Here is a 12,893-nt window from a genome sequence, read left to right as displayed (position 1 = left end):
GTCGTTGGAGAAGGATGTCATGCTGGGTAAGGTGGAGGGTCAGAGAAAAAGAGGAAGACCCCTAATGAGATGGATTGGCCAGGTGGCATCATTGATGTCGTCAAGTGTGGCAGCGGTAGTTGAGGTTGGCCCAGGATCAGACATTGTTTCATTCTCCTGTGCATTGGGTCGCTATGAGTCGGTTCCAACTCGATGGCACCTGACAACAACAACAAGGAATGTTTCCACCATCTCTATCCACAGATGTAGTCAACTTTATTTCTGTGTATTCCATATGGTGAGGTTCATGTATATAGTTGTCTTTTATGTTATTTAATGAGGTATTTGCAATGAAGAAGTCATAGGTCTTGCAAACTTCTATTATGCAATCTCTGGCATCATTTCTATGACCAAGGCCATATTTTCCAACTTCCTCTTTGTGTCCAACCTTTCATTCCAATCACCATTAATGACCAATGCATCTTGATTGAGCATGTTTGATCAATTTCAGAATGAAGAAGTTGGTAGAATTCTTCAATTTCATCATCACTGGCTTTAGTGGTTGGTGCATAAATTTGAATAACTGATATTAACTGGTCTTCCTTATCGGCATATGGATATTATCTTATCATAGACAGCATTATGCTTCAAGATAGATCTTGAAACGTTCTTTTAATGATGACTATGATGCCATTCCTCTTCAATTTGACATTCTTGACATAGTAAACCATGTTATTCAAAATGGTCAATACCGTCCATTTCAGCTCACTGATGCCTAGGTTTTCAATATATATGCATTCCATTTCATTTTTGACAATTTCTAATTTTCCTAGATTCATATTTCCTACATTTCATGTTCCAATTATTAATGGAGGTTTGCAGCTTTTCCTCCTCATTTTGAGTTTGTGCACCATCAGCAAATGAAGGTCTCAAAAGCTTTACTCCATTAGCATCATCATGGTCAACTCTATTTTGAGGAGGCAGCTCTATCCCAGTCTGATTTTGACTTCCATCTAACTTGAGGGGCTCATCTTCTGACACCATATTGGACCATATTCTGGTGCTGTTCATCATGTCTCAATATTCTGGTGCTATGTGACAGTGTTCTGCTGTTATTCATAAGGTTTTCAGTGGCTAACCATTCAGAAGTAACCTGCCTCTCCTTCTTCCAAATCTGTCTTGGTCTTGAAGCTCAGCTGAAACCTGTCCACCATGGGTCACTCTGCTGGCATTCCAAATACTAGCAGTACAGCTTCTAGCATCACAGCAACATGCAAGCCACGACAGTGTGACAAACTGACAAATGAGTGGTGGAATAAACATTTGAAAATCGGTCTCTACAACTTTGAGACTAGAAGACCTAGATGATGACCACCTACCACTACCAACTGCTCTGAAAGGGATCACATTAGAAAGTCCCAGATAGAGTGGGAGACAATGTGGAACATTGCATGAGACCACTGTTGTAAAATTAAGAAAAGATTTTTTGCTACATGTAATATTCTATGATGGTTGCAGGTGGGTGGAGGGTGGTGGGATGGAAAAGATAAAGTGACTGGAGATAAATTTGTCAACTAGTGGTAAATGGAGAGAATTGCAATCATTGTAATGGCACAAAGTGCATAATTTGTTGAATGTGGGTCCGAGGATCTGTTCTATAAACCTTTACTCAATTCACAATAAAAAGTTTTTTAAAAACTTTTTATTGTGAATTGAGTAAAGGTTTATTTTAAATGTTATTGTTGTTAAGTGCCGTCAAGTTGGTTCCGACCCATAGCAACCCTGAACAGGGTTTCCAAGGCGGTAAATCCTTACGGGAGCAGAAAGCCTCATCTTTCTCCCGAGGAGCAGCTGGTAGTTTTGAACTGCTGACCTTGCAGTTCACAGCCCGACTTGTCACCATTAAATATCAGATTTATTTTAAATAAATAAATCTTATTTTAGAAGTTTATCCTGAAGGAAAAATAAAGATTGAAATAAAGATTTTTCTGCAATGCAACTGAACTCATCTTTATTTAAAGAAAGAGAAAACATAGCATCAGGTTAACTATCTACCTACCCTGAGGGAGTAATTAAGTTATTAAGGAATACATTGTGGACATATATCTATTTATATGACAATATTTTATTATTTATAATTAAGAGAAAATAGTTTAGACAACTATATTTATACAACCTTAAATGTAATTGCAGCAGAGCATAATTATAGGGTTTTGGCACAGAGCACTGAAATTTGGAAAGGGAACACAATTAAAATAATGATTTTTAAAATATGGAGCAATTTTTCAATTGTTGCTATTAGACTATATGTAAATTTGTATATATTTTCCTTTAACTTAAATGGTGACTAAGAGAGGGCTTCAATATCTTCATGGAAAACATGTGAACATCAGTCTCCATGACCCTATGACCAGTAGAACTAGGTAGTGCCCAGCTCCCATTATCAACTGCTTTGAACAGGATCGCATGAGAAGGTCCTTGGTAGAGTGGCATAATGTGTGCAACAAAACTCAAAATTATTTTAAAAATAAAAGATGGGGCTTGCTGGTCAGAAAGAGACTGGAGGAAGCTAAGACTGTGCCCCCCAGCCACCCTTCAGGCTGGAAAGGAACACCCCCTCTTTCATGTAAGCAGTAGACAGGTATATAAAGGGAACAACTTTCAGTCAAGCAGTTGTTGTTAAGTATCCTGGAGTTGATTCCGACTCATAGTGACCCTATACAGGGTTTCTGAGGCTGTAAATCTTTACAGGAGCAGAAAGGCTCATCTTTCTACCACGGAATGGCTGGTAGTTTCGAACTACTGACCTTGAGGTTAGCAGCCCTATTGGTAACCACTACGCTACAGGTAGATAGGGGAAACAACAACACTAATAAGATAATGTTCACTATGAATGAAGGAACAGGCAGTCATTCAAAATCTAAGAGTCAACATGTACCTAAGGACAATAAGGAGCAGGGATGGGAAGGTGGGTGGAAGGAAAATAGGAGCCACAGGGAGGAAGCAGATGACGGTTGTTCCACAGAGGGGATTGCAATCATTGAGATGAAACAAAGTGTAGGATTTGTTGAATGTAAAACTGATGATATTGTGCGTAAACCTTCACTCAATTCACAATAAAAAGTAAAAAAAAAGAAAAAGTCCATGGAAGAATCCATTTTCTTTTAATCCCATTTTCCCATGAACTTTTTGAATCCTCCTCATATATATCAATGTTTTTACATTGTCCCCACAATGATCTTTTGATGGTTCCATGAATGGAGTCAGATCTGTTTCTGTCTGGTTGTTTGTTGTATCCCTAAGGTCCAGCATAACGCCTGACATAGAAACATGATCATTTGCTAAGTCATTCCAACTCATCGTGACCCCATGTGTATCACAGTATAACTATGCTCCATAATACTTTAAATGGTAGACTTTTCTTCCCAGGTGGTCTCAAACTTCGAATCTTTCATTATTGGTCAAGTGTAGTTAACCATCTGTACCACCCAGGAATTCCACTTGACTATCAGTAGGTGTTCAACAAAATATTTGTTGATTATGAGTATAACTAATGAACCTAATTTTCCATTCCTTTCTAGAAGATGGCCACCCAGGAGAAGGTCTCTGATGAGAAAATTTCCCAGTTTGATTATGCTTTGCTGTCAGAGCTCTCTGCTCTTCTGGGCATAGATGCAGTTGAATTCGCAAAGACAATAGAAGAGGAGGAACAGAGAGACCGAGCAAAAATGAAGAAAGGCTTTAACACACAAATGCGTAGTGAAGCAAAAAGGTTAATGTCTTTTGTGACCTATGAGTCATACAGCTCTTGGACCCCTCAGGAGATGGCGGCTGCTGGGTTTTATTTAACAGGGGTAAAATCTGGAATTCAGTGCTTCTGCTGTAGCTTAATCCTATTTGGTACCAGCCTCAGGAGACTCCCTATAGATGACCACAAGAAGTTCCATCCAGATTGTGAATTTCTTTTGGGCAAAGATGTTGGCAACATTCCCAAGTATGATATAAGAGTAAAGGATCTGGGGAACAACCTGAGAGGGAATCAAGGAGGGTATCAAGAAGAGGAGGCCAGACTTGAATCCTTCAAGAACTGGCCATTTTATGTCCAAGACATATCCCCAAGTGAACTTTCAGCAGCTGGCTTTGTCTTCACAGGTAACCTGAAATTATTTTCTAAAGTATTACTCTGGGGTTTTAAGTTCTGATTTCATATGTTGGTTTTGTAATGTTTTGTGAATCTTTCTTTACTTGTTAAATATGTTGTTTTAGATATGTTGTTCTTGTTGTTAAGTACCATAGACTCATAGCAATCCTGTATAGGGTTTCCAAGGGGCAGCTGGTAAGTTTGAACCACTGGCCTTGTGATTCAAGCCAGTCTTGTGGTTCAGCGCTTTATCCTAAAGTACCACATCAGGACTCCCATTTTGGTATGTTGCTGTTGTTAAGTACCACTGAGTCAATTCCAAATCATAGCTACCCTGTATAGGGTTCCCAAGGAGCAACTGGTGAGTTTGAACAACCAACCTTGCAGTTCAAACTGATCTTGCAGTCCAGTGCTTATCCTACAGTGCCATACCAGGACTTTTAGGTATAAGGTCTATTTGATTAAAATTTAACTATAGAAATTTTAATTTAGTCTTCTTTGGGTTTTGTTCAATGTCTTAATTTACCCTGGGGTTGGGATAATCTCATTTCCAGACAACTTCTGGTTGGTTGTGTGCAGTCAGTGGGGTTCTGATTCAGCAACACTGGATAGGGTGTTCAAGTCTGTAAATCTGTAGTGGAGCAGAAAGTCTCATCTTTCTCTCTTAGAGTAGCTGGTAGATTTGAACGCATAACCCACTACATTACCAGGGCTTCTTACACACAACTTCTAATTGTCCTTTAATGTTCTATAATGTGCCCTCACTTTGAAACAATTGAACTAATACCTATGCACAACAAAGTCTTCATCACAATCACCTTCACTTGCTGCATGTGCAGCTTTTATTGTAAACCATTGGGAAGGCTTCAAGGTTTTTTTGTTTTGTTTTGTTTTGTTTTGCTCTAACTCACTGCCATTGAGTTGATTCCAACTCCTAATGACCCTGTAGGGAAGAGTAGAAATAAATGCTCCATGAGGCTTCCAAGGCTGTCGATCTTCATGCAAACAGAAAACATTATCCTTTTCCTGTGGAGCAGTTGGTAGGTTTTAACTGTTGACATTGTGATTAGCAGTCCAATACTTAACCCACTAAACCACCAGTGCTCTTTTGCTTGCATTAAACCAAAACCAAACCTACTAACATCAATTCGACTCCAACTCATAGCAACCCTGTGTAGGGTTTCTGTGGCTATAAACCTTTATGGGAACAGAAAGTTTCATCATTTCCCGTTTGAACTGCTGACCTAGCAGCTGGTGGTCCACTGGTAATCATATAGCTCCACTAGGGTTCCTCCTTGTACTAACTAAAGTAAAGTAAAAAAGAGCCCAATGCATGTGTTCCAACTTATCTACAAATTCAACAAAAGGCTTACAGTTAAAGACCCACCACTCATCTCAGTTTGTTGTACTATGTATGGTGGCTTGCATGTTGCTGTGATGCTGGAAGTTATACCACCAGTATTTTAAATACCATGGTGGGCAAGTTACAGCTGAGCTTCCAGAATAAGACAGACTAGGAAGAAGGAGAGATGGACTACTTCTGAATGTTTAGTCACTGAAAACCTTATGATTAGCAGTGGAACACTGTCAGATAGTGCCAGAATATTGAATATTGATACATTATGAATAACACCAAAATACTGTCAGATATAGTGCCAGAAGATGAGATCTTCAGGTTAGAAGGTACTTAAAATAAGATTGGGAAAGAGCTGCCCCCTCAAAGTAGAGTTGACCATGATGATGTTAATGGAGTCAAGCCTTCAAGACTTTCATTTGATGATGAGACACAACTCGAAAGTAGAATAAACATCTGTAAACATCCATTAATAATCAGAACATGGAATGTATGAAGTATGAATCTAGGAAAATTAGAAATTGTCATAAATGAAATGGAATGCATAAACATCAATATCCTAGGCATCAGTGAACTGAAGTGGACTGCATTGACCATTATGAATCTGACAATCACATGGTTTACTATGCCGAGAATGACAAATTGAAGAGGAATGGCATTGTAGCCATCATCAAAAGAAACAGCTCAAGATCTGTCTTGAATGGACAACTTGGACATTGGCTACCCAAAATAGGGGGGCGGGGGGCTACAAAGGCAAGAAGTGACTGGCTTACAAACTTTCAAGAGGTAACCTAGATCCAGAGGGCCTGGAGGAAGATAGAATCTCCAGTGAGTAGTATTCAACCTGACTAGGCAGAGCTGATGCAATGAAATGCAGATGGGTTTCCTGTGATACAATAGTGAATAATTGTTATCAGGACTGATTGTGAGGGTTGGAAATGTAAAGGTGGATGTTTTATAGCAAGGAGGGGAGTAATTACCTTTTCAGTCTAGGAGCGTAGGTCCCTAGGACATCAAGGGAGAAGAGCAGAGAGTGGGACCCTACCCAGAGAAGCAGTGATGCCTGAAATGGAGCCAGAGATGATGAAGTGGAGCCATGGAGCAGCTGGAGACTTTAGATCCAGAGAGGAAGAGCGACTGTGTGCTGAAGACCTGAGGAGTATGGGGGAAGGATTGCATGGAGGGGATTGTAACCATGGCAATGAGATGATATACGATAGAATGAATGTAAAATTAATGTTCTCCCATGTAAACTATCACATAATCCACAATACAACATTTAAGAAAAAAAAAAAAGATCTGTCTTGAAGTATAATGCTGTCTGTGATAAGATAATATCCACATGCCTACAAGGAAAACCAGTTAATACCACTATTATTCAAATTTATGAACCAAAATCTAAAGCCAGTGATGGTGAAATTGAACAGTTCTACAAGCTTCTTCAATCTGAAATTGATCAAACATGCAATTAAGTTGTATTGAAAATTACTGGTGATTGGGATGCAAAGGTTGGAAACAAAGAAGAAGGATCAGTAGTTGGAAAATATGGTCTTGATAATAGAAATGATGCTAAAGATCACATGATAGAATTTTGCAAGATCAATGACTTGTTCATTGAAAATAACTTTTTAAAACAACATAAAACGTTTTTTGGACATTACCAAATGTAATAATACACAGACATCAAATTGACTTCATCTGTGGGAAGAAGGGGGAGGGCAATATACAAGAGGAGGGAGGTAGGCAAGAGAACGATGAAGATAGGTAAAGACACAGAGGTATGCAAGGAATAAAGGGGATAGAAGTAAATAGTGATTTTTTTTAAGCTTTTATTATGAATTGAGTAATAGTTTACATGGGAGAACATCGGCTTTACTCCATCGTTTCATATCAATGATTACAGTCTCCTCCGTGCATCATCATTCAGGAGTATTGGCTTCTATTCTCTCTGTTTTGTTTTGTTTTTTTAGGGGGTGGGGATGCACACAAAAACACTTAGGAATATATAATCATTTAAACAACCAATGGGCACATTCTGCAAGCCTGCCTCCTGGCTGCCAGCACACAGCCTTTCTTTGCCTTTCTCTTTCCATGAGTCTAGAGTCCTCAGCTGCTCTATCTCTCTATGTCATCATCTCTGCCTCCATCTCTGGTGTTGGGTAAATGGTGATTTGTACACAATCTTGGAACAACAGTGTTCTCTGTGAAGGTACATGGGCAGAGACACAGGCTGAATGGGTATAGGAGGAAGAGTGGAATATATAGATATATAGTTATATATCCCACAAATATGTAAGAGTTTGAAAGAAGATATTTGTACATGGGTAACCACAAAGAGGACGCAATACAACTGTTGTAGCATGGAGGAGATTGCAATAATTGAGATGAAACAAAACATATAATTTGTTGAATGTAAAACTGATGATCTTGTCTATAAACCTTCACTCAATTCACAATTTAAAAAAAGAAAAGAAGAAGAAAGAAAAGTTCCATATCATTAGCCAAAATAAAGCCAGGGGCACACTGTAGAACAGACCATCAACTGCTCACGTGCAAGTCCATGCAGAAACTGAAGAAAACTAAAACATGTCCACAAATGCCAAAATGTGATCTTGAACATACCACAACTGAATTTAGAGATCATCTCATGAACAGATGTGATACATTAGACACAAATCATTAATGATCAAAGTCCAGAAGAGTTATGGGATGACATCAAAAGCATCATACAGATTTGACTTTGCTTTATAGCTGTAGTAGCACAAAATACCAACTGAGAGGAAAGGAGTCTTCAAATCAAGGATCAAGCATATCCTCTCAGTACAAAGGGTTGATAGGGATGGGCAACTCAGACATTGGCTACCCAAAATGGGATGGGGGTGGGCTATAAAGGCACAAGCTTTCATGAGGGAATTTAGTTTCAGAGCAAGTGAGGGAAGGTAGAATTCCCACTGAATAGTTTCCATCTTGTCTAGGTGGGTCAGATGAAAAGAGACGGGGACAGGATTCCTTTGATTTAATAGTGAGTAACTGCTATCATAGGAGTCCTGGTGTGGCGCTGTGGGTTAATACATCAGACTGCAAAGCCATTTGAATTGCAAAGTCAGCAGTTCAAGCTCACCAGTAGCTCCTTGGAAACCCTATACAGGGCCTCTATGGGTTGGAACTGACTCAATGGCACTTAACAACAACAATTGTGATCATGACTAATTGTGATTGTAACACTTGTAAAGGTAGAAGATATGTTATAAAAAGGGGAGAGTAGTTAATCTTACATTCCAGGAACAGAGGACCCTAGGACCAGCAAGAGAGAAGAGCATGAGCAGAACGTGGGCTCCTAACCAGAGAAGCAGTGACTCCAGATATGGAAGCAGAAGGGGGGTATGGAGAGATAGAGCATCTGAGGACTCTAGACTCTTGAAAGGAGAAAGGCTGTTGGCTGATGGGCAGAGGGCTGCTTTACAAAATATGTCCTTTGGTTATTTAAACAATTATATGTTTCTGCGTGTTTTTGTGTATATCAAAAAAGGGAATTGTTATAATTAAAATGAAACAAGATGCGATAGGTTGAGTACAAAACTGATGTTCTGCCATGTAGACTATCATTCAGTTCACAATAAAAGCTTTAAAAACAAAACAAAACACATCATACAAGAAGACAGCAAAAGGTCATTAAGAAAGAAGAAAAGACCAAATGGATGTCAGAAGAGATTCTGAAACTTGTTCTCCAGCATAGAGATGCTAAAGCAAGTAGAAGACATGAAGAGGTAAAAGAGCTGAAAATATATTTCACAGATCAGCTGGAGAAGACAAAGTCAAGTTTATAATGAAATGTACAAAGACCTGGAGTTAGAAAACCAAAAACTGAGAACAACTTAACCATTTCTCAAACTGAGAGAAGGGAGAGAGAAAAAAAAATCAAGTCTAGATTTGCAATACTGAAAAATTCTATGGGAAAAATATTGAATGATGTAGAAAGCATCAAAAGAAGATGGAAGGGAAAAGTGATATGCAAAAGATTGAAACAAGACCTTCACTTCACACCTTGTACAAAAACCAACTCAACTGATGAATGTAAAACTAATGTTCTCTCATGTAAACTATCACATAATTCACAATAAAACATTTTTTTAAAACAGGAAGATGGAACGAATACACAGTCTATGTACCAAAAAGCAATGGACAATGTTCAACCATTTCAAGAGGTAACATATGATCAAGAGTCAAGGGTAGCTCCTTTCGTGCTCTCATGTTCATGACAGGCGGCAGTTTCTAAGTGGGACATAGATAACCAATGCCCGCACAGGTAAACTCACCCCTGCATCCTACTTTCCGCTCCCCTCCAGTGCCCAGCTCACCAGCATGTCCATGGTGCTGCTTAATTGCTCCCAAACTGGTTGGCGCTAAATACATCCAGTAGTAGAAGCCCCTCACCCTGGAGCACACCATCAACCTGTATCCTCTGACCAATTATACTTTTGGTACAAAAGAGCCCCTGTGTGAGAAGGACAGTTCTGTTGGAGCCAGATTTCAATGAATGAGGAGAGAATTTTATAAAATTGGAATGAGAAGAAGGGGTTCTGATTGTACATGAACACCAGCTACCCCATGCTATTGTTACAGCTGGGAACAACTTTCTTCCAGTTACTTGGTGGTGAACTTAATCCAGAAGATAAAGTTGAAGGACTAAAACACTTAATGACAGAGATCATCAAGGTGGAGCCCTTCAAGATTAGGTCATTGATGACTGCATTGGTAACTGCAAATTTTGAACCTTCTCAGTATCCATATATTCCTGCACATAATACAGAATCTAAGGAGCTCTGGTAGCATAGTGGTTATAAATCGGGCTGTGAACCACAAGGTCAGCAGTTCCAAACTACCACCTGCTCCACAGGAGAAAGATGAGGCTTTCTGTTCCTGTAAAGATTTACAGCCTCAGAAACCCTGGGGTCGGTATGAGTCAGAACTGACTCCACGGTACATAATAACCACCACCAGCAAGGAACTAAGAAGTTGTTTCTGGTTCAACTTCAAGAGAAAGCCTTGTTTGCAGTACACCAAAATTACAAACTGGTAGCTGTACCATTATTTGAATTGTATGAAAATGTACCAGGATACTTGATCCATCATTTCTACTGTGGGTTAATGCAATGGACTGCAAAGTCTGTTGGAATCACAAGGTTGGCTGTTCAAGTTCACCAGCTGCTCCTCAGCAATCCTATACAGAGTCTCTATGGGTCGGAACCGACTCAACAGCACAAACAAATCCCTAAATTGCTCCCTGCTTTCTATTATTTGAATAGTAAAGTTAATAGGAATAACTAAATAGTGGTATAAACAAATGTGATAATATTTAATTCACTTTTGGTTCTACCCATACATTTTGTACAACATTAAACAAGTGGAGTCCTTGGAAAAAAAAAAAAAAAAGTCAATGGTACTGAACAAAGTAATTCAATGTGCACTCAAAGCACTGGCAAAGAAGAGGACTCCAGGAATTGACAGAATACATTGAGTTGACTGCGAATCATAGTGGTGCTTTATAAGGTTTTTGAGGTTGTAAATCTTTACTTTTACAGAAAGTCTCAGCTCTCTCCCATGGAGCTGCTGGTAAGTTTGAACTGCCAACATTGTGGTTAGCAGCCTAATGCTAATCCTACGGCACCAAAAAGGGTACTTTATTAAGGCCCCCCAAATAAGTCATGAGGTCATTCTGATCCCAGTCTCCTTCTCTCTTAACTTCCTTCTGCTGCTTCTGCATGATCTTTGATTCTTTTCATTGCTATTCTGTATTGGATGGATTTGTAGTTTGTTTTTCAAATCTTAGGCAAATTGCATTTCAGAAAACCGCACTTCATTTAAATTGTCCTAACCACACCGTGGATGTTATGACACATGTAGATAAAAATTGTAATAACAGCAATGACCATTTACTGAGATCCTACTTTATGAAAAACAGAGAGGATAGAGCACTAGCCGGAATCCAGCAAATTACCCTATTGTCCCTATTTCACAGTTGCAAAATCATTGTGAATCACAGAGTTCAAGAAACTTACCTAAACATTCCTGCAGAAATTTCATGGCAAAGTTGATATGTGATCTTCTAGTTGTGCTTTACTCCTGGAGTTTATTATTTTCTCATCATAGAACAAAAATACCAGTTCTACCAAGCAATTGAGGTAGGCGTATTGAGTTAAATAGCTGAGGGCTTCATGTTTGAATTATGGCTATGGTGAAGGGATGGAGAACCAGAGTTTAGAATGTGGTTATTTAGGGCCGTAGGTCTGTGGATGGAAATGCAGTCAGACAAGGATTTGAGTGGACAGACTGCTGGAGCATTCTCATTTACAGACAGAACTATGGGTTTCTGGGAACCAACCCTCTGGACTATCCCATAATGCCATTGCTCAGCAATCTAAACATTTTCCTTCATTGTAGGTACACAGGACACTGTGCAGTGTTTTTCCTGTGGTGGATGTTTAGGAAATTGGGAAGAAGGAGATGATCCTTGGAAAGAGCATGCCAAGTGGTTTCCCAAGTAAGTGGATAAATATTTCTTTAGCTTAAAGTGTTTAGTTTCTTTAAAAAGACAAAATTAACCAGTCTCACCTTCCTGGAGTAGAACCTAGAGTTTTGATATTGCCCTATCAAAATTAGACCACCCCAGACTGATGAAAGGAAATGCGGATAGGTCTCTTGTGATACAAGGGTGAATAATTGTTACCAGGACTGATTGTGAAGGTTGTAAATGTAAAAGTAGACATTTTGTGGCAAGGAGGGGAGTGATTAACTTTGCAGGCTAGGAGTGGAGGTCCCTGGAACCATGAAGGGAGAAGAGCAGAGAGCAGGACCCTACCCAGAGAGACAGCGATCCCCGATATGGAGGCAGAGATGATGACTTGGAGAGATGGAGCAGCGGGGGACTCTGGACCCAGGAATGGAGAGGGGCTGTGTGCTGACGACCAACCGGGAGGGGGGAGTCGGAGGGGTGGTGGGAGCAGGTTTGTAGAATGTACCCTTTCGTTGACTGGTAATTCGTGGAGGAGATTGTAACCATGGCAATGAAACAATATACAATAGGATGAATGTAAAACTAATGTTCTCCCATGTAAACTATCACATAATTCACACTAAAACTTTATATAAAAAAAAAAAAATTAGACCACCCCAGAATTTATTCAAACGTGAATGATCTGAGTACTATTGTGAGAAGTTTGAATTAATATATAATTTTAATAGCTTGGAAACATATACAAAGGTGTGTCAAAATTTATCCTCACTAATATCCACATCCTTAAAGGAGCTCTGGTAGCGTAGTGGTTACGACTTGGGCTGTGAACCGCAAGGTCAGCAGTTCGAAACTACCAGGTGCTCCGCGGGAGAAAGATGAGGCTTTCTACTCCCGTAAAGATTTAC

At 39.4% G+C, this 12,893-nt stretch overlaps 1 protein-coding gene and 1 pseudogene across 1 annotated transcript in view; both read left to right on the top strand.

The window, feature by feature from the left end:
* Nucleotides 1-3,563: 3,563 nt before the first annotated feature.
* NAIP (NLR family, apoptosis inhibitory protein) overlaps nt 3,564-12,893 on the top strand; it is a 53,107-nt gene continuing 43,777 nt past the window's right edge. Inside the window, exons 1-2 of the mRNA XM_006870991.1 lie at nt 3,564-4,131; nt 11,916-12,015. Coding sequence (XP_006871053.1) covers nt 3,564-4,131; nt 11,916-12,015 — 668 coding nt within the window. The remainder of the gene's footprint in view (nt 4,132-11,915; nt 12,016-12,893) is intronic.
* On the top strand, nt 9,769-11,569 carry LOC102824767 (annotated as a pseudogene).

Source organism: Chrysochloris asiatica, unplaced genomic scaffold (genome assembly GCF_000296735.1).
Source record: "Chrysochloris asiatica unplaced genomic scaffold, ChrAsi1.0 scaffold00157, whole genome shotgun sequence".
NCBI lineage: Eukaryota > Metazoa > Chordata > Mammalia > Afrosoricida > Chrysochloridae > Chrysochloris > Chrysochloris asiatica.
Note: the sequence above shows the minus strand (reverse complement) of the source record. Positions and strands in the feature narration are given on the sequence as shown.